General features: G+C 38.5%; 1 protein-coding gene across 1 annotated transcript in view; it reads left to right on the top strand.

Moving 5' to 3' along the window:
* The window catches only part of LOC131486747 (guanylate cyclase soluble subunit alpha-2-like), a 33,253-nt gene extending 11,470 nt beyond the window's left edge, over positions 1-21,783 (top strand). Inside the window, exon 2 of the mRNA XM_058686627.1 lies at positions 21,072-21,783. Within this exon, the coding sequence (XP_058542610.1) occupies positions 21,154-21,624 (471 nt within the window). The 5' untranslated portion in view covers positions 21,072-21,153 and the 3' untranslated portion in view covers positions 21,625-21,783. The remainder of the gene's footprint in view (positions 1-21,071) is intronic.
* Positions 21,784-23,038: the final 1,255 nt, after the last annotated feature.

Raw genomic sequence — 23,038 nt, 5'->3', positions numbered from 1 at the left:
TTATGGTTTCATTGATCTGTTCTACTGGTTTTTTTGTTTTTTGGTTTTTTTTTTTTTTTGTTTTGAGAGCATTAATTTCTGCTCTAATCTTTATTATTTCCTGTCTTCTGCTGGTTTTGGGTTTAATTTGCTGTTCTTTTTCCAAGTCTTTAAGGTGTATGGTTAGGTTATGTATGTGAGATCTTTCTTCCTTCTTTAGGAAGGCGTGGATTGCTATATACTTTCCTCTTAAGACTGCCTTTGCTGCATCCCAGAAGTTTTGAGTTGTGGTGTTATCATTTTCATTGACTTCTGTACACTTTTTAATTTCCTCTTTAACTGCTTGGTTAGCCCATTCATTCCTTAGTAGGATGTTCTTCAGTCTCCAAGTATTTGTTACCTTTCCAAATTTTTTCTTGTGGTTGATTTCGAGCTTCATAGCGTTGTGATCTGAAAATATGCATGGTATGATCTCAATCTTTCTGTACTTACTTAGGGCTGATTTGTGTCTCGGTATATGGTCTATTCTGGAGAACGTTCCATGTGCACTGGAGAAGAATGTATATTCTGCTGCTTTAGGATGAAATGTTCTGAATATATCTGTTAAGTCCATCTGGTCCAGTGTGTCATTCAAAGCCATTGTTTTCTTGTTGATTTCTTGATTAGATGATCTGTCCATTGCTGTGAGTGGGGTGTTGAAGTCTTCTACTATGATGGTATTACTATCGATGAGTTTCTTTATGTTTGTGATTAATTGATTTATATATTTGGGTGCTATCACATTTGGAGCATGAATGTTTACAATTGTTAGGTCTTCTTGGTGGATAGACCCCTTGATTATGATATAATGCCCTTCTGCATCTCTTGATACAGTCTTTATTTTAAAGTCTAGATTGTCTGATATAAGTATGGCTACTCCAGATTTCTTTTGTTGACCATTAGCATGATAGATGGTCCTCCATCCCCTTATTTTCAATCGGAAGGTGTCTTTAGGTCTAAAGTGGGTCTCTTGTAAACAGCATATAGATGGATCTTGTTTTCTTATCCATTCTGTTACCCTATGTCTTTTGATTGGAGCATTGAGTCCATTGATGTTTAGGGTGAGAACTGAAAAATACGAATTTATTGCCATTATGACGCTTGTAGAGTTGGAGTTTCTGGTGGTATTCTCTGGTCTTTTCTAATCTTTATTGCTTTATATATATATATATAAATTTTTTTAATCTTCTCTCCCCTCACAGAGTCCCCCTTAAAATTTCTTGTAGGACTGGTTTACTGGCCACAAAATCCTTTAATTTTTGTTTGGGAAACTTTTTATCTCTCCTTCTATTTTGAATGACATCCTTGCTGGATAAAGAATTCTTGACTGCATATTTTTATGATTCAGCACACTGAATATATTCTGCCCCTCCTTTCTGGCCTGCCAAGTTTCTGTGGATAGTTCTGCTGCAAACCTGATCTGTCTTTCCTTGTAGGTTAGGGACTGTTTTTCCCTTGCTGCTTTCATGATTCTCTCCTTGTCTGAGTATTTTGTGAATTTGACTATGATATGCCTTGTTGATGGTCAGTTTTTGTTGAATCTAATGTGGTCCTCTGTGATTCCTGGATTTTGATGTCTGTGTCTTTCCCCAGGTTAGCAAAGTTTTCTGCTATGATTTGCTCACAGAACCCTTCTACCCCTATCTCTCTCTCTTTGTCTTCTGGGACCCCAATGATTCTGATGTTCCTTTTTAATGACTCACTGATTTCTCTAATTCTTAAATCATGCTTTTTTGCCTTATTCTCCCTCTTTTATTCTGCTTCATTATTCTCTATAAGTTTGCCCTCTATATCACTGATTCTCTGTTCTGCCTCATCCATCCTTGCTGCCGCTGCATCCATCTGTGATTGCAGCTCAGTTATAGCATTTTTAATTTCATTCTTGCTATTTTTTACTTCTTTTATCTCTGCAGAAAGGAATTCTAATCTATTTTTGACTCCAGCTAGTATTCTTATTATCGTGATTCTAAATTCTGGTTCAGACATCTTGCTTGTATGTGTGTTGGTTAAATCCCTGGCTGTCGTTTCTTCGTGTTATTTCTTTTGGGGAAATTCCTTCATTTTGTTATTTTGAAGGGAGAAAAGGAAGTAATGAGGTAGAAACATTAAAATTTTAAAAATAAATTAAAAATATTAAAATTAAAAAAATTTAACACACACACACACACACACAAATTGAATAAATGATGCAAGATCCTAGGTGTGTTTTGGTCTGTGTGTTGAAAGTGGTTTGACAGATTAGATTAAAAAAAGGGGTGGAAAAAGAAAAAAAAGGAAATTTTTTGAGAATTTGAAAAAATGAATACACTGAAGTGGACTAAAATAAGATGATGGAGGTACACTAGAATTTGAAAAAATATACACAGAAGTAAAGAATATAGTAGAAAAAAAACTAAAGAAAAATATTTTTATTAAAAATTAAAAATAAAATTTTTCATTTTCTGTTTAAGAAAAAAGAAGAGAAAATAAAAAGAGGAAAAAGATAAAGAAAAAAAGGAAAAAAGAAATCATGAAAATTTGAAAAAATACACTGTATTAGACTAAAATAAAATTATGGAAATAAAATAGAATTAGAAAAAAATTTACATAAAAGCAAAAAATATAGTAATGAAAATTAAATAAGAATATTTTAATAGAAATTGAAAATAAAAATCAAGTATTCCTCTTTGTCCATTCAAGAAAAAGAAAAGAATTGAAAAAGAGAAAAAAAGAAAAAGAAAGAAAAAAAAGAAATTGTTTAAAATTTTTAAAAGGTGAATACACTGAATTAGACTAAAATAAAATTATGGAAGTAAAGTAGAATTTGAAAAAATTTACACAAAAGTAAAAAATATAATAAAAATTAAAGAAAGATACTTTTAATAAAAATTGAAAGTAAAAATGAATTATTTCTCTTTCTCTATTCAAGAAAAAGTAAAGGATTGTAAAAGAGAAAAAGGAAAAAGAAATAAAATTGAATAGATGAACCTGCTAACAGATTGAAGTAGGACTGAAATTGCTTCATTTTCTCCTAAAAGTCAGTCTATGTAAGTCTTTATAGTTCATAAATTAAGCTAGCGGTGAGACTTGTTTCTTGAAGAGCAAGGTTGGCCCAGTTGGGCAGGGCTCAGTGTAATGGCTCAGTTCTCTGCTAGATGGTGTTGCTAGCCTACTGAGGTGGATTGTTGTGGAGCTCGTAGGTGGGCATGCGCAGAAGCAGTGAAAATGGCGCTACCCAGCTACCCAGTCTGTTCTCCAGGATCAGCAGTTGTGCACGCATCCTCTGTCTTCAGCTTTTGCCCACTCCCTGCTTTTTCACTCTCTGTACCAGACCCCAGGCAGTACCTCTCTCCCAAGTTTTGTCTCAGATGCGGCTGTTTTCTCTGGCCCCGTATTTCTGAAGGACTGCATCTTTGACCCATTCCAGCCCTCTGTGGGAGGGTCTCACTGAGCAATGGCCGAATGAATAGTGGCCAAATATCGGCAACACCCAGAAACGCCCGCTGAACCCTATTGTTGCCTGTGCCCCAAGACTGCGGCCAGCTGCCACCTGGCCCCAGAAAATGTTTGGGAGATAGTGTAGCAGCAGTGTTTCAGGGATGACAGAAAATCACAACACACATCTGGCATCAGGCTTCACCCTTAATGACCTTGCCCCAGCACCAGCGAATGTGGCCACCTTCTGGGGTCTGTTGGGACCAGGTGGCTTCAACAGTCTCTACCAAATGTTCTTCCAGCAGTGGAACCGCTTTTCCCCAAGTGGCCCAAGAACCTCCTGGACCCCACTCTGTTCCTGGGGATTCGCCCTTCCCACCAGAGCACTGCCAGGTATCAAGGTGCAGAGCTGCAGCCTTTGTGCTCCCCTTGTTTACAGTCTTAATGGAATTTAAACACTCTCCTTTCTCCTTTCTCCCTGTTTAGTTTAGTCCCTGCGACTATTTCCAATTTTCCACTTTCTCTCCAGCTACTTTTGGGGAGGGGTACTTTTCCTGTATTCTCCCCCCTTCCCCAGTTTCCATCCTCTCTCTGTCCACAAAAGTGATTCCCTACCTTTTGCAGCTTCTCACTCCCCAAGTTCATTTCTCCGCACCATGTACCTGCTGAATTCTGTGGTTCAGGTTGTGCAGATTGTTGTGTTAATCCTCCAATCAGTTTTCTAGTTGTGTAGGATGGTTTAGTGTTGGTCTGGCTGTATTTCATGGACAGGAGACACACAAAAAACTTCCATGCTGTTCCACCATCTTGGCTCTTCCCCTGAATATAGCTTTTCTAACTATAAAGAGACATGGTTCTTTTTACCAGGTCACATTTTTTTGTTTCTAAAAATACCAATTTTAGCACATCTCCTGTTTAAAAGAACCATCTCTGTTTCTTTCTTAGTAAAGAAAAGATAAGGAAAGGAAAGAAAAGGCAACTTGGTGTGTGTGTGTGTGTGTGTGTGTTTGTGTGTGCATGTATTGCCATAAACTACTGTATGTGTGTATATGTATATATACATATATATATATATATATGCATACTGTATTATATACATATAGTACCCTCATATACATACATACATGTATACATACATACATATATACACATATATATGTACACATATTTACATACTGTATTATATACATATAGTACCCTCTTATGCATACACACACACACACACACACATATACATACATACATACATACATACATACATACATACATAACTTTGGCCAACTCCTTGAACTAAAAGACATTTTACAAATAACTTTGGCTAATGATGATTCTGGCTATAAATGTATTTTCTTATGAAGATAGAAAACAAATAAGGGTCTAGAGAACAAGGGTTTTGAACTGATAAAAATGGGAGGAACCTAACTTATCCTTCTATTACAGCACATTTCATGGTGTGCTTCCGAATCGTCTCCAGGTCTTTCTCTCCACCTTGACTGTGGGTATCTAGTGGTTAGGTGCTATATTAGTCCTTTGTAACCACACCAATAAGGCAGGGGGCCTGGAAGGGTAGGTATTGTTTGAAAGAAGTATTGTTTGAAAGACAAAGGTGAGGAAATGTTCCAGAGGAAGGAAAGCTAAAGATACAAGACAAATGCAGTGAATAATCCTGTATTGGATCCTGTGCTAGGAAGGAGCCATGAAGAACATTACTGGGCCAATAAACAGAATTGGAATATGGAGTGTGGATTAGATAATATTGTACCAAAGTTAAATTTCCTCATCTTCAAAACTGTACTGTGGTTTTGTAAGGGAACATCCTTGTTCGCAGGAAATATGCACTGATGTATTTAGGGAAGGACCTTTGCCACTTAATTCTCAAATTGTGTGTGTGTGTGTGTGTGTGTGTGTGTGTGTGTGTGTGTGGTGTGTGTGTGTGTGTGTGACAGAGAGAGAGAGAATGAGAATAAAACAGAAGGGATAAATTTCTAACAAATTGATGAATCTTTATAAAAGAAAATGGGAGTTTTGGGTACTATTGGTACTATTTGGTACTATTCCTACTATTCCTACTTTGGTACTATTTGCTACTATCTTCTAAGTTTGAAATTATATCAAAATCAAATAGTTCTAAAAGCTGTTGAATAAAATGATAATTAAGATAGGTAAGCCCAAAAGGACTTTGTATTTCTACTTGGTGGTAGCCCCAATTAAGAAAAAAATCCAAACCTAAACTAAAACACATGAATAAGAGCTTGTAGTCTATTTTTATATTTAAGTGTGTTTTTCCCCCAACGTCACTCATGAAAGCACCAAATTTTATACATGTAATGAGTGTGCAGAGTAGAGCCCATCTATGAGGTGTATTTCCTCCAGTTCTGTGGTCTTGCTTATTAATCTGTTGCAGTGCTAAGGACCTTGAAGATGAAATTTGAATAGTGTCTGAACATAATCCCACTCCATTTATCTAATACTGCAGGGAACTGGTCTCAGAGCAGGTGATTCATGCCTCTAGTGATAGGAAGGGTGCCTGGGTGGCTCAGTTGGTTAAGTGACCAACTTCATGTCAGGTCATGATGTTATAGTTCGGTTCATAGGTTCAAGCCCCACATTGGGCTCTGTGCTGACAGCTCAGAGCCTGGATCCTGCTTCAGATACTGTGTCTCCCTCTCTCTCTGCCCCTTGCCCACTTGTGCTCTGTCTCGGTCTCAAAAATAAACATTTAAAAAACATAACAAATAAATACCTACGGTAAATGACTTTTCACAGTCTGTCATCAGTGATTAGATACTATTGCAATGTGCTATTAAAGTGTTTCTGTGTTTAGGTGCTTTCTGCCTCTGTCTACAGCAGCATGTACAGTTAGTTAAACAGAATCTTCACCTTAAGCAGGACATCATGCTAAGTAGCTGTTTAGTGTTTCAACTGAGCTAATAGAGTGAACTATTTAAAGGTGATTAAAACCCCTGTGACAATTACCACACATAGTTAAAATGACCACGGCTCACTTGTTGCAATTCATAGTGGGTCAGAGCATCTGGCACATGCTTGATACTCATTTTCTTTCTTGTTGGACAGATGGAATACTTTTCAAGAACTATATCCATTTTTTAAAGTTTATTTTATTTTAGAGACAGAGAGACAGAAACAGAATATGAGTGGGGGAGGGGGAGAGAGAGGGAGACACAGAATCCAAAGCAGGCTGACAAAGTTGTGCTGACAGCTCAGAGCCTGGCACAGGGCTCAAACTCACGAACTGTGAGACCATGACCTGAGCTGAAGTCAGATGCTTAATCGACTGAGCCACCCAGGTACCCTAAGAACCATATCCATTTTAAATGCATCTCTGTGTAATTCTTTAAAGCCCTAATTGTTGTATAGAAATAATGGGATTTAAGTGAATTATACTCAAATTTCAAACTTGTATAGGATCAGAAGCCAACATACAAGGCAGGTAAATGTCATTTCATGTCTCCCTACGTATTCTTAACCACCCCCCTCCAATCTGACGTCCACACATGCATTTTCATGCTGTGACATACTTGACAATCTTGATCCTTAGGGGGCACAATTTTTAATTAAATGGTGGGCTGAATCTAGTTACTGATGGGAGGCAGAAATTTAAGTAACAGCGGTATTCACAAACCGGTATGGCTGCTTCCACTTTAGTATGCAAGAAAAATAGGGATTTGGGGGATAGAGTATATCTTACCACAAACAGGCTTGCCTGCTCTTGGTTTCATTCTTGTCTTATTTATCTATGTATTTGGATCATTCTCATAAGTCAAACAGGGATGTTAGTAAGTTTCACTGTTGGCTCAGTTCTCCTGGCAACAGAATTGTAGTTTATTGGCTCACTGTTTTAAAAGAAGATCCCCCACTTTGCAAGGTTTGCACTTGCAACAAGGTGGCCATGGTCACAAAGCTTAAAAAAAAACAAAAAAACTGTATCTCTTTGCCTTCTAGGGCACCAGGCCAACCATTTCATTGTCACTGGGATAAAAAAGCAAACTCTGTTGACCATTGACATCCTTCTGAAAGCTAGAAAGGAAATAGCAATCAATATTCTGGCAAGTCCTGGGAATGGACTGAGGAGAGAAAAGCCAGGGGGGTTTTTTGGTTTGTTTGTTTTTTTGGTTTTGTTTTTGTTTTTTCTTTCATTTATGACTTTCTCTACACCACACTAAATAAGTGCTTTGGAAAGAATGGTTTTTTTTTAATTTACATCCAAATTAGTTAGCATATAGTGAAACAGTGATTTCAAGAGTAGATTCCTTAATGCCCCTTACCCATTTAGCCCATCCCCCCTCCCACAACCCCTCCAGTAAGCCTCAGTTTGTTCTACATATTTACGAGTCTCTTCTGTTTTGTCCCCTTCCCTGGGTTTATATTATGTTTGTTTCCCTTCCCTTGTGTTCATCTGTTTTGTCTCTTAAAGTCCTCATATGAGTGAAATCATATGATTTTTGTCTTTCTCTGACTGAGTAATTTCACATAGCATAATATGGTCCAGTTCCATCCATGTAGTTGCAAATGGCAAGATTTCAAGCTTTTTGATTGCCGAGTAATACTCCATCGTGTGTATGTATATATATATACATATATACATATATATATATATATATATATATATATATATATATATATATATATACCACATCTTCTTTATCCATTGATCCATCGATGGACATTTGGGCTCTTTCCATACTTTGGCTATTGTGGATAGTGCTGCTATAAACATGGGGGTGCATGTGTCCCTTCAAAACAGCACACCTGTATCCCATAGATAAATGCCTAGTAGTGCAATTACTGGGTCATAGGGTAGTTCTATTTTTAGTTTTTTGAGGAACCTCCATACTGTTTTCCAGAGTGGCTGCACAAGCTTGAATTCCCAGGCATCTTTTGTTGACTGAAAGTTCAAGATCTTACAGCTCTGTAATATCTTCTTCCTGTCAAGTACTAGATTTGGTTGACGTTTGGATAATGCTTTTTTGTTTGCTTTCAAATATTAACAAAGATTTCTCATAGAACCTTTAGTTTTCTTTAGGAGTTAAGGAGTAATAGGGCAGGGATAAACGTTTATAGGAAAATGAAGAGCTCTGAATACAGACATTTTTGTTTTATATCTCCTTTGGGTCAAGTTGCCCCTAAACTGACCTATTAAGCTATCTATAGGAAGAAATTAAGCCTTTGGTCTGTTTTCTTCCTTTTGCACCTTCTATGTCCCATTGTTTTTCTTCTATCCCCTCAAAAACAGGTAGAGTGTCCCCTTCTTTGTCCTCCTATGCTCTCTTGTGATAACCCCAGGGAGGGTCTGAGTGATAGGACATGAGTTGGATAGTAGGGCATGCTCACAAGGTACTGATGAGGTCAGACTAATTTGAGAAATGATTCTTGTTGGGACATTTTAAGAGACAAGAACAGGAGATGATTCTTAGGTTATGTCTCCAGGATCTGCCAGTGCATCTCAGAGGTAGATTGTGCTCAGCTTACTGTCTTCATTCCTCATCTGCCCCGAATATAAAGATGGGGGTTTTCACTAAAATCCAGTCTTTGGCATTCTTTTGCATGAATTTGTTGTATGTGTCCTATTGTGATAATGACAAACTTGGCTTACTGGTTTTTGGTTGACAAAGTGCTTTTATTAGCAATTATTTTATTCCTCCTTAAATTCTCCTCGTTGGTCCCTCTGCTAAGTTGTGCATAAAAGAGGATCTAACACGTACCCATGTGGGCTCTCCCTGTTACCACCACCATCACTTTTGCTTTGGAATGGGAATAATTTAAGAACTTAAAGCCACGGACTTATTAGTGTCCAGTCCATATTTTCTGCATTATCTACATTTCTATATTAATGAGCCCCCTCATGTTTCAGTTAAAATTTAAAGCAACCTAAATATTCATTTATTCATTCACACATCTACTGAACAAATATTTATTGTACACTGGGTACCTTGTGTAGGCTCTGATTTACTCAGCCAAGTATAATGGAATGCTATATAAGTTCATTATAGAGCATTCTGTTATCTTTTTCTCTTTGGGCTTCTGAAGCATTCTGTTCGGAGCCTTGGGTCAAAGACACTATAATGTAGAACATAATCTGCCCCAATTCCTTAGTGTATCTTCCTATTAAACTTAGGTGTGCCATATTACAACTTATAAGGCTTTAGTATCAGTAATCTGAAACCTTTCCATCCTCTTGGTAATGGCTGACACCTTAGATTATTGTGAAGAAATAATTCAAAACAAGAAGAAGAAACTTTAAATAATGGCTCGATGGTGTTTATTGAATGCTCTTTATAATGACAAAATATTGGCAACAACCAACCGTCTTACTGTGAGGAAATGGTCAATTAAAATATGATCTGCTTCCGAGGACATTAAGCAGCTGTTGCAATGAGAACAGTGTGGCAAGATGACACCGTGGCATGGGAGAATGTTTATGATGTTGTGATAGCCTGATTTCCCCAGGAAACAGACTCAGATGAAGATTTGTGCTCAGGAACCCTTAGTTAGGACCGATGACACACCAGGCAAACCTCTGTAGATATCAAGTCTTGAGAATAAGGCTTTGTGGCTCGCAGCTCCACCCTCCATTCATCCCTTTTTCTGGAAGTTAGGTAGCATGTGTTTACAGCTTTATAGTTTCACCAGACTACTTCCTTGTGAGGATGTGAAGAAAGGAGTGGGGCCAGGGTTCATGTGCTGTCACAGGAAAGGACTCTGCTCAGCTTTTCACAGTTGCCCTCCATGGAGACCAGGAAGACTCATCTTTGCATTACAGCTCATGTCTTTGGATACAGGTTGCCCTGGGGAAGGGACGTTGGGTCAGGCAGCCTTATTTAGCTCAAGGCAGTTTCTAGAGCAAGCCTCTGCTGAGCACCGACAGCTACAAATACCCCCTCTGCTAGAGAGAAACAATTACACAAAAAGAAAAATAGGCAAAAACCAAGTGTTTTTGTGTCCACTGTGAATCCAGCTTTGTAAAATATGTGTATGGGTATGCACAAAAACTGAAAGGGGACAGAGAAAAAAATGAACACAGCTATGTCACAAAAGCAAAAGAAATAATAAGGGCATAACCCTTTCCCCAAAGAAACCGTGAATCCAAAGAGATTATTGGTTCCTTTACAATAACAGAGGAGCTCAAATGTAGATGGTATCCCCTCCTGATTTAAAAAACTGGCCGTTTTTGTTAATTTTCATGTGTCTGAGGCTTGCCCTTGTGTTCTATTTGTGGAATATGTCCAGATGTGGTGTGACAAATGTAGCTCAGAGTTCCTGTCAGATTCCCGTGGAAATGGTAACACACATGAACAGTCTCTGTTCATCTGTTCATACAGTGGCCTTACCCATGATGGAGAAGACATAGAGGATATTCATTCAGTCCATGCGTGTGCCATCGGTACTGTTTTTCCATAGTCCTCACTTGCTTCCCTACCTGGCCTAGCATCTTCCATATGTATGATCTAAAGGGAACGGAGTATGAAAAGTGTGGATGGGGTCAGGGCAAATAAATAGGACACTGAAAAACAGTTTGAAGTCTATACTCTAGTGAGGATGAGTAAATACAGACATCTATTTTCCCACGTTAGAGCACATATACACACAGGGCTGAAACCTGGAGTCAAAGCATCTCACGTCAGCTCCTCTTATCTGAAATAGATCTCTTTTATCTCTGCCGCTTTCTTGTTCCCTTCCTCCTGGTAACTTATAGTGTCCTTCGAAATCACACCTGTTCTGTATCTTTTTTCTCATGTACTCTTGCCTTTCACATCCATTTAAGATCATTCTTTTGAGCTGCCTTTAATGGATTTTGAATTAGTTCTTTGAAAACAAGATGAGAAGACAAAGGAGAGCCTGTGAGCTATTTTCAGGCACTTTAACAGATTTTTGTGGGGAAAACAGAGGGTATAATAGAATATAATAAAGTGATAGGAATAGATTGTTTCTCTGTGGAAGAAGGAAGGAATTATGTGATCACTAGAGATATTATCAGGAGAGCATGCTTCAGGACTTCCTCATCATGGGTGGTGTAAAAGTAGACGAAGGATGACTATTTATGAGGAATACTATATTTTTTTAGTATGTACTATATTTATTTATTTTGAGACAGAGCACAAGCTGGGGAGGAACAGAGAGAGGGAGAGAGAGAATCCCAAGCAGGCTCCACACTGTCAGTGCAGAGCCTGATGCAGGGCTCGAACCCACGAACCATGAGATCATGACTTGAGCTGAAATCAATAGTTGGATGCTCAATTGACTGAGCTACCCAGGCACCCTGAGGACTACTGTATTTTGATGGAGGTTAGACGGGTTAGTGCAGTTCCAGGGCATCTAATGACTTCATGTCACTGATCTTGTGTGAAACAGTGTAGCTACAAATTATTTTGTAAATAAACACATACATAGTTCCATGCTATTGTCCTCCAGAAGTACAAAAGTACTAGGATTGCTTCTTCATGCATGCTCTATAGGCTGCCATATGCTACTGTAATAGCCACATCATGGACGTATGATGTGATAATTTCTGTCACACTTAAAGTCTGATATTTGGCTAAGGAAACTCATAGGTTTAGCTTTGGCTAACTTTTACCTATATCATTTGGAAAGTGGTAAAAAATTTTCAGATTCTCCTCAATTTTATTTCTTTACTATAACACAACTTTCATTCCAAAACCTAATAATTTCTGTACAAATTGGTCAGACACATAGCTCCCAAGACTGGGTTGCAGCAGTTCAGGAGGGTGACTCACACAGCTGAACAATTGTAGAGGCGTAGCAATCAAAGAGGCATTAGCAATGATTAATGGCTCCGAGTAAGCCCTCTGAGGATCTTTCCTTGTGGAAATGAAACTCTCCTGCCATCGCTACGGTGGCCTCCAATTTGAGCAGGGACAGTCGTCATCAACGGAAGCCAGAGTCCATGCATATTTGCACTGTGATTCCCTCTCCAACCTTCTTAGCCACCAGGTGAAAGATTGGGAGAAGTACAGGCATGAGAAATGATGAGAGCAGCTCTCTGTGGGAAGATGTCAAAGCCTGTGAGCCATTGCCCTATTTATGCAATGCAAAAATGCAGGTTTTTGGGTATAGAGCTGAGGCAGGTGCTTGGCCAGCTCCTCTTTGTAATGAGCTTGTGTGTGTGTGTGTGTGTGTGTGTGTGTGTGTGTGTGTGAGAGAGAGAGAGAGAGAGAGAGAGAGAGAGAGAGAGAGAGAGAACATTAGAGTGTGTGTGTGCATGCCCTTATCAAATCTGGCTGGAACTTGTTTACATCTGAAGATTCAGGATTTTCTACAATTTAGGGGACGTTCTTTTGGTTTATATTTCTTCCTCCATTGTTTTTTTTCTTCTCATTCTAGATCACACTGTTTTTAGAGGTTGTACTTTTCATTAATTGTCCTACTAAATCTGTTTTAGAGTCAACAGAGGAATCCAGACAAATATATATAATACAAGGGAATATCTGGTATTTTATAAGAAAGGTACACAGATAGGCTTTGCTGTTTGAAAGGGAAGAGAAACAACTGATAATATTGGAGTGTAATTTTATGATGCTCTTTTTTTAAAACTTAGATTAATCTCTTAATTTACATATTAAAAATTTCCAATCATACAACATTCGACAGTCTCTATTTCATCATTTCCATAGGATGCTCTGCTTTTTAGATGTGGTTTCTTGGTGAAAAATGTATCGCAGACTGTAAATGTGGCCCAGATTATAAAGAGTCTAGCTTCACCTCCATTATGCCATATTTCTATCAAAATTTATATCCTATGCATATTTTAAAGTATATCTTAGCATATTCTCCAATTTAAAAACTTTAAACTTAACCATCACAAATGTCCCTGAAGCACTTAATATGCTTTTGATAATACCTACTTCTTTGGGTATTCAGTAATTAATCTTAAATATATTAGAGAGTTCCCTGTTAGCAAATTCTTTGTTAGCTCAAAGGTGTTAAAACCCTATTTAAAAAAAAAAAAATCTGAGTGTATACTCTTTTCTTTAACTATATCATAAAATTTGAAACAATTAATTTTGGTTCACTTATATTTAAAAGTAAATATATGACATAGTTGTGTTCCTTTTGGAGGGGGCAGAGGTGCCACAAATGCAGTAAAAGGAGAATGATTTGCTTCTAAAATAGTAGAAACTCATTGTTTAACTCTTCACAGATTAAGGCCAAGATTGATAAGGATCTTTCTTTTCACTATTATACCTATACTTTTACTTACTTAACTCCAGAATATCCTGAAACTACAGAGGTTTTATATCACCCCAACAGAGATTCGAATGAAACTGTATTGATAGATCAGATTGAAAACAGTTTTCTTTAAAATTACAATTCAGGCAATGGCATTTCTTTTTTTTTTCTCATGAATATAATTTATTGTCAACTTGGCTTCCATACAGCACCAGTGTTCCTCCCAACAAGTGCCCTCCTCAATGCCCATCACCCATTTCCCCCTCTCCCCTGTGCCCCATCCACCCTTAGTTTGTTCTCTGTATTTAATAGTCTCTTGTGGTTTGCCTCCCTCCCTCTCTGTATCCATTTTTCCCCCTTCCCTTCCCCCATGGTCTTCTGTCCAATTTCTCAAGATCTACATACGAGTGAAAACCTATGATATCTGTCATTCTCTGACTGATTTATTTCCCTCAGCATAATACCTTCCACTTCCAGTGGCATTTCTTTTGAGCCTTTCTCCTTTGTTATTATTTAGACATATGCATATAGTATTTACTGGTAAGTCTCCCCTGGGAGGCCGAGACCAACTTCAGTCATTTCTTTATAGATTTGCAAGACACTAGAATAATATTTTTATTAAAGTGTCATCTGGGTTTCAAACTAGCTGACAAAAACCTTAGGGTCTTCCTGATAAAAGTATTGTTTCTGGACAAATACTATATGCTGTCACTTCTATGTGGAATCTAAAAAATGCCAAATTCACAGAATGGCGATTCCCAGGGTCTGGGAGGTGTGGAACTGGGGAGATGTTAGTCAAAGGGTACAAACTTCCAGTTACAAGATGAATATGTTCTTGGGATCTATTGCACAGCTTTGTGATCATTGTTAACAATTATGTATTATATGCTTGGGTGTTGTTCAGAGAGTAGATTTTAAATGTTCTCACTACCAAAAAGAAAAAAAATTACATATATATATATATATATACACAAAATTATGTGGCGTATTGAAAGTGTTAGCTAACACTATGAGAGTAATTGTTTTGCAATATATAAATGTATCAAAAGAACACTTTGTACACCTTAAAGTTATACAATATTATATGTCATTGATAGCGGAGGAAGGAAAGCTGAAAAAATGGTTTCTCTAAGAGGATGATTATCTCCTTAAAATATTGGAATCTTTTTACAATATGGACTTGAGATATAGTTGTGCTTGAGTTACATTACTTAAATGTGAATTTAATGGAGCTAAATAATTAAAAGATAATTATGGGGCATCTGCAGCTCACAGAAGTGAGTAGCTGGTAGGTATTCACCTCCTCAGTTGATATTTGGTCCACATAAGGATACATTTGCTGCTTTGGTGTTTTCCTGTGTTAATGGAGACCCGTGCCCTTCCTGGGTGGCAAGGATGGTCTCTGGATCTAAAAAACACTAATTGTACTCTTTTATTGATACATCTTCCCCTAGAGGACCCAGGACCCCAAATGTACAATGCTGTGTATTTGGTGCTATCTCTCTCTAATTACTTGGTTCTCAATGAAGGTAATATTTCCTTTTCCAAGTATAGTGGTCATATTTGTTACAGTTTTATAAAGGAAGTAATTTTAGCTCTCCAATAATATTAATTCAGCTGAAAACTTTTTGTTTCTTTACTTGTCACACACTCCTTAACCCCTTACACCCAGTAGTCTGCCCCACTCCTCCACTAAAATTACTGTCAAAGGTCCCCAAAGTGCTGACCAATCCATTTTACAGTTTTCTGTCTTTCTTTTACTTGACTTCACTGTGACATTTGATAGCTGTTGACTGCTCCTTATAACTGCTTTCTGTTGACTTCAGTGATACATTAATTCATTGACCATCCAGCTAATACGTGTATAGCATCTCCTAAATGACAGGCAAAATGCTAGGTATTGATTAAATAACAGTGGGCAAGATGTGCATTTCTTCCCTCGCACAGATGTTTTCCTCTGTGTTTATTTCACAAGATGTGGTATCAGACAGACTTCACCTTGAGACCTACCTTTGCTACATATAGTTGTGGAACTTGGGCAAATGTCTTAACATTTTTCACCTGTAAAACAAAGACAATTAAAAATATCTACTTGATAAGAATTTTTTAAAGTCTAAAGTCATCTATGAAAATATTTGGCACATTGTTTAACATTCTTCTCACTGGGACCTCTCTAGTTCAGTCAATGTAGGCTTTTAAAGACATTATAGCATCTCTGGCTGGTGCCTTTGACATTGGTCTTGGTGCTCAAAAGTCCAGGCTCGGTGTTGCCCATCAGTTAATAGCTCACCCCCTCATTCCTATTCCCCAGATGCTATCCACTTACAGTTTGCCCATCCCTGACCATGCTGGGCTCTCCCACTTCTCTGGTTCATCTGTATTCCATTACTGTCCATCTGTCAGTGTGACTGTGCCTTCCTTGTTGGGTTTTTGAACACCCACTTTTATTCAAGTTCTTCATCAGACACTATCACAGGCATGGGGCTCAAACCCATGCCTCTGTTAGGCTCTAACGGAGGCAAACAGGAAAACCTGTGGATGAGAGAGTCATACTTTGTTTTCTCCATTGTCCATAAGTATTCCCATTTGCCTCTGTCACAGCCTAATCACACTGTGAATTAATTATCTGTAGAGGCTCATATCAGAAAAGAATGTGTCTAGGTGTCTAGGTGCCCTTAAATGTGGCACAACTTTGGTTTTAAAGGTACTTTTTAAAAATTTATTTAGTATTTTATTTTTTATATGTTTATTTTTGAGAGGGGGAGAGAGAGAGGGAGAGAGGATCTGAAGCAGGCTCCATGTTGAGAGCAGAGAGCCCCAATGTGGGCCTCAAAGTCACAAACCAGGAAATGGTGACCCGAGCTGAAGTTGGATACTTAACTGATGGAGCCACCCAGGTGTCCTGGCACAAGTGTAGCTTTAAAAGATTGATTATATTTACCAAACAAATATTTAGATGAAAGCTCAGTTTTATTTTTTAAACATTTATTTATTTTTAATGCTTTTATTCATTTGAGAGAGGCAGAATGTGAGTAGGGGAGGGGCAGAGAAAGGGAGACACAGAATCCCAAGCAGCCTCCAGGTTCTGAGCTGTCAGCACAGAATCCGATGCAAGGCTTAAACTCACATACTGTGAGATCATGACCTGAGCTAAAGGTGAACACTTAAACGACTGACCAACCAGGTGCCCCAGCTTAGATTTTTTAAAGTTTTTATCTATTTTGAGAGAGAGAGAGAGAGAGAGAGAGAGAGAGAGAGAGAGAGAGAGAGAGAGAACATGAGTGGGGAAGGGGCAGAGAGACAGAAGGAGAGAGATACCCAAGCACACTCTGTGCTGGCAGCCCGATATGGGGCTCGAACCTAGGAACTGTGAGATCATGACCTGAGCCAAAATCAAGATTTGGATGCTTAAGTGGCTGAGCCACCCAGGCACCCTGAAAGCTTAGTTTCTATGAATGAAATCTTTGTGTCCATGTTCCAGGCATTACACTAGTGATGGGTGTGCAGACATAAATGAGCTCATGTCTTTGTCCTTAAGAGGTGCACGATGTGAAGTCAGATGGATAGCAAATGAAGGACAAAGATTCATGTCATCAATGGATAGGTTATTACATTTTGAGATAAAGGATGTCACATTTAGGCTACTCATTTTTCTAAAGAAGTGAATTAACAGTAACTTAATTTTTTTTAAGTTTTATTCATTTTTGAGAGAGAGACAGAGAGAGAGACAGAGCATGAGAAGGGGAAGGGCAGAGAGAGAGGGAGACACAGAATCTGAAGCAGGCTCCAGGCTCTGAGCTGTCTGCATAGAACCCGATGTGGGGCTCGAACTCACAAACCATGAGATCATGACCTGAGCTGAAGTTGGATGCTTAACCAATTGAGCCACCCAGGTGCCCCAACAATAATTTAAAATTTTAACTTGTTAATGAAAGCAGATTTATTTTAAGTTTTGCCTCTAGAGGAACATATTCTTATAGACCCAAAGGTCAAACTGTCATAGCATCTTCTGACATGAACACATGAGCATGGTCTATATGTTTCATGTGATTTGCTGTAAGTAGGGGATTTGCATCCTCATAAGTGGGATATTGGAAGTGAGAACTGTACCACTTGTCTCAGCTGAACTACTTTCTCTGTGCTTTCTGAATTTTGAGATGAGGTTTAAAATGAAACTATTTGTAAAAGTTACAGTGATCTTTCCCAAAGTTTACATGTTTACAACTTGAAGAACTTTCTTGTCTTTTATGATACTGTACAGTTTAATAATTGTGAGAACAAAAATTTTTTTTAATGTTTATTTTGAGAGAGAGATTGAGATTGAGTGGGGGAGGGTCATAGAGAGAATGACAGAAAGAGAGAATCCCAAGCAGGCTCTGTAATGTCAGCACAGAGCCTGGTCCTGGGCTGGAACCCAAAAACCATGAGATGATGACCTGAGCCAGAATCAGGAGTCAGACACTTAACTGGCTGTGCTACCCAGGCACCCCCCAAAGATCTTTATTAGTTAACTGAGTACTGTGATTTTATAGAATTACCATGTATAGTATTTGGGTGTAATATTCAAAATATTCTAGCTTTTCTTTATTGGTATAAGTCACTCTAGCACCCTGGCAGACCTCGGTGTCTTTGCTTGAGAATTAACAACTCTTCTTTACCCTTAAGTACAGAAGTGCTTTGTAAGACAGCAGGGATTCCTAGTGGATAGAATGCTGTACTCACAGAATAGTTTTTATTTTGTGCTCCTGGTGAGTTGTTTTCTGGATTATTTTTTGGGATTCTGGCAATGAAAATAGAACATAAACTTATTTATTATGTTTAATCTCTGTTCTTAATACCTCTGAGGGTGTTTTCAATGTTATAAAACAAAAAGCAAGTTAGAAGAAATTCTTTTTTTCTTTTTTTTTTGCATAAAGACTCTCTGTCCTTTTAAGATAAAACTCTTCAAAGTATAGAAGCAATTCGTGGGATGTTTTAGTGACCCATGGAATTTTGTAGTTCAGGGAGTATAATCAGCTTATAGGAATTTTTATTTATTTTGAATTTAGTTTTAATTAGAATTTTATAATTGAAAAATTTAATAACAACCAAGAACACTGTCTTTGAAGGGATATACATTTAATTTGTATTAGGACTTTTTGGTTATGTATCGATGCTGATATAAGGATTTGGTCTAGGAATACATTTTAGGGAAGGAGTCTTCAGACAGTCAGTAATCAAACCAACAGGGTATATTTTTAGAAGCCGAGAGAAGGGAGATTTAGGAGAATGAGATGATCAGTACAGTCAAATTAAAACAAAAACAACAAACCAGGTTAACTAAGGTAGGGATGAAACAGTATGTATTGCTTTAAGCAATTGCAAAAGTAGTTTCAGTGGAGCCATTGGGACAGGAGCCAAATTGCAGTGAGTGTCGTCCACCTTTTTTTTTCCACACTGGAGAACTGGACAGATAAATGCTATTATCATCAGTTGAGCTGGTCTTACTGTTCGTGATTGCAGCCTACGTTGAAGGGCAATCTTGTACCATGACCATGTAAGATGTGCGCTCATGTTTTTATCTTGATAGGTGAATTTGTCAGCTTGACTCAAATATCAAACCTATGAAACTAAAATTAATATGAAATTCTTCTTAATAAAATGACTCTTTTTCTCTTAGGTTTTCTACTTTTTTTTTTTTCATTTCACGTTGATTTTAAGAACTTTTTTTGTCCAACTGACTTCTTCACTTGGCTATCAAAAAATTTATACTCTCTAGTGCTGTCTCAAAAAATATTTGATGTCTTTTGGCTGTGTTTTTCAAATAGTAGTGTTGACTCTGCTTTGTTCCCTGATTTCTGCATGGGGAGAACGCTTAGGGAATAATAAAGGTAGGAATAGATAGCAAACCAAGCCCTAGACAGCCCAGATGGCTCTGCCCTTGGACAGGACACTAGCAGAGTGGCCTTCTGTTTCTTTCCCAGTCAGGCCTTATCTTCAGGACCTCCTTATGAGATGGAGTAGACAGGGCAAGAAAATATGAATATATGAACTTACATATGTTGATTTCAGCCAAAGTCAAAGGAGAAGCAACAGACTGACTCTGTATAGAAGTTTCCTTTAGTGTACACACTCAGCTCATACACAGGTGTTGTATCCTTCCTGTATGGACCGTAAATTCCCTCCATATTTTCCCTCAGATCGTCCTTAATGGTGGCTCTAACTAGATCACGTGTGACTGGTTCTAGTTTCTACATAATGTGTTGTGTGTATGTGTGTGTGTATATACTTACTTTTTATTTACCTCCATTACTGTAAGATAGAGTTCCTTTTGCCATGTCAAGTGGGAGTGAATGTAGACCAGGAAGACAAAGACTTTTAACCCTTTCTGGTGAGATTCCAGACTCTTGGTTACTCTCAGTTTTGTGGGTCAAAGAATGCAAATCAGTCCACCATTCTGCCATTTTAGTTTCTTGTTTTGTCCCTCTCTCCCGGGATTCTAACTTCATTCCTTCTGTTGACACTAGATAATCCGATACCTTTCTCTGCTCAAGTACCATAAATTCCCTCTCTGGTTGACATTTCCCACTTAACAGAAGAATTTTGATAAGTCAGATAGTAATAGTGGATGGGCCCGATAGAGAAACAACTTGATAGCTGCTTCTGGAAAGTTTCTTTACCTATGAGGGAAACCATTAAGAAAAAGATCTTGTTTGTGCTAATTGTAGCAAATGGAGTAGGGTATTGAAAAGAAAATTGGGCAGCTAAATTAGCAGCATTTAGAAAGTTTGTGCTACAGGGGGCTGAGGTAAGGTGGGAGGCATGAACAGGCAGAGCACAGAGGATTTCTAGAGCAGCAAAACTACTCTGTGTGATGCTGTAATGGTAGACACGTATCCTTACACATTTGTCCAAGCCCAAGGGCATACAACACCAAGAGTGAACCCTACTGTAAACTACCAACTCTGAGTGATGGTGTTGTGTCATTGTAATTCATTGATTGTAACAGATGTACCACTGTAGTGCATGACTGATTGTGTGTGTGTGTGTTTGTGTGTGTGTGTGTGTGTGTGTGTGTGTGTGTGAAGGGGGAGGTTGTGTATTTGTGGGAAGAGTGTTCTATGGAAAATATCTGTACTTTGTGCTCACTTTTGCTGTGAGTCTCAAACTTCTCTAAAAAATAAAGTCTACTTAAAAACAAAAACAAAAACAAAAAAACATAAAGTTAAAGGAAGCTTATGCTCATCAACATCTTAGAAGCCCCCAGAAGGTGAACTGAAATTTTCTTTCTCTAATTCAAAATGAATTAATCTCTCTGAGAATTTCTGGGCCCAAGGGAAATATCTCTCTAGCTTCACTCACTAGTTATCTCATTTGATGAGCATTTTTTAAAAAGCTATAAATTCAATTATTTTATTGCATTTGACTAACATTTGCTTCCCATTTACCTCTAGGTTTGAAGTTTGAGGAAGTTCAAGAAAGATTTGGTGAGGAGTTCTTTAATATATTCTTTGATGAGAATGAGTCCTTTGAGCCATGGGTGGCACATTGCAGGACTTTTGTAATGGCTTTGATGCTTTGTTGGAACACATCAGAACTTCCTTTGGGAAACAGGCCACGCTGGTGTCCCCATCGTTCCTGTGCAAGGGGCTCCTGGAGGGCACCCTTCTGCTTCACTACTTCCGTCCTCACCACGTTGTGGGCTTTGCAATGCTGGGCATGATCAAGGCTGCAGGAAAGAAGATCTACCAGCTTGATGTGGCCATGGAGCAGGTGGCCAATGAGAAACTGTGCTCCGATAGAACCCAGGCAATTGTAGCTGTCTTACCTTCCTCATCAAAGAATGTGACAATACTAACACCAGGAAGAACCTTCCCCGGGGAGCCTCCCAAGTCCCTGCGGACCTCAGAATCAGCATCAGTACCTTCTGCAGGGCCTTCGTTTTCCAATTTGATGTTTGACATCCACATGTCCATCCTACAGCTGGGGGAAGGCCTGCGGAAATAGCTGTGGTGCAACAGCCACAAAATGCTCAGGTTTGAGGACTGCTTCGAGATCGTTTCTCCAAAGGTCAGTGCCGCCTTTGAGAGGGTCCTGTTGTGACTGTCCACCCCGTTTGTGATCAGAACCAAGCCTGAGGCTTCTGGCACTGAAAATAAAGACAAGGTGAGTGGCCATGGGCTTGAGATGGGTGATGGGGACTGGAAGAGTGCATAATTATTTCTGTAAATTACATGCGGCGGTAGTTGTAATTATTGAGGCTACAGAGCTTAAAGGGCCGTTTAGAAAATTACTGGTCCCTGAATGTATGGAAAAAGATTTGGCCTTATTCCCAGCCATTTTGCATAGGGTCTGCCTCTTCCATTAGTTTATTTCAGCATATAAAAGGAAGACACTTACTAATACCAGCCACAGTAATTACAAAAATGATAGGACTCACCAAGAACCTGATCCTGTAAAGCCATGAATATTTCCACCAATTGAAGGCAAACAGGAGAGAAATGGAAAGGCGGATTCCCACAGTGTGGGGCCTGCTCACCTTCTCCTTAAATAACTATGGGTGGAAAGCTAGCTCCACTTTGAATATGCTCTGTTCTAAATGTCATAATCTAGGAACGTCTTGGTTGCATCCTATTTTTGTCTCAGTGTGCAGAATAATGGATTTTCTAAGAGTTGGAAATTAAGTGGCTCACGAGTGCTTTTCTCAATAGATTGTAGCATTGACACAGGGACTCATTCCTTTAGAACAGGCTCACTGCTTGGAGAACAGTGTCAACACTAGGAATTATCAATTTCTTTGAATCCCTGTTTGGAAAATCTTGGTTATTAACAAATGAAAAGATGGGTAAAGCTTTTTTTTTTTTTTAGGGGAAGTCAACATTTAAGTAGAAATGTGAAGAAAAATTAGTCATTATTATTTTAAATACAAAAATAAATGATATAAATGATACTCTTCTGCAGTAGACCTTTGTGTGTATCAACTTCCAGTAGAGCTTTTTGGTATTTTGTGACCAGAAAAGTATGGGGCTCCTGGGTGGCTCAGTTGGTTAAGCACCCAACTTTGGCTCAGGTCATGATCTCCCGGTTCAAGCCCCATGTGGGGCTCTGTGTTGACAGCTCAGATCCTATAGCCTGCTTCAGATTCTGTGTCCCCCTCACTCTCTGCCCCTTCCCCTCTCATGCTTTGTCTCTGTCTCTCAAAAATAAATGTTAAAAAAAAACTTTTTTAAAGTAAAGTGAAGTTCTTCTAGGTGATTCAGCTTGTTCACAAGCATTTTAGGGAAAGCTGTTGACTTTTGGAAATGAACAGGCTGCTGTGGGCTAAAGGAAAGATTAGTTACAGAGATGATTAAAATCTCAGTGAATTAGGGGTGCCTGGGTCACTAAGTCAATTAAGCATCTGACTTCAGCTCAGGTCATG

This window comes from Neofelis nebulosa, chromosome 10, assembly GCF_028018385.1.
Source record: "Neofelis nebulosa isolate mNeoNeb1 chromosome 10, mNeoNeb1.pri, whole genome shotgun sequence".
NCBI classification, from domain to species: Eukaryota; Metazoa; Chordata; class Mammalia; order Carnivora; family Felidae; genus Neofelis; species Neofelis nebulosa.
Note: the sequence above shows the minus strand (reverse complement) of the source record. Positions and strands in the feature narration are given on the sequence as shown.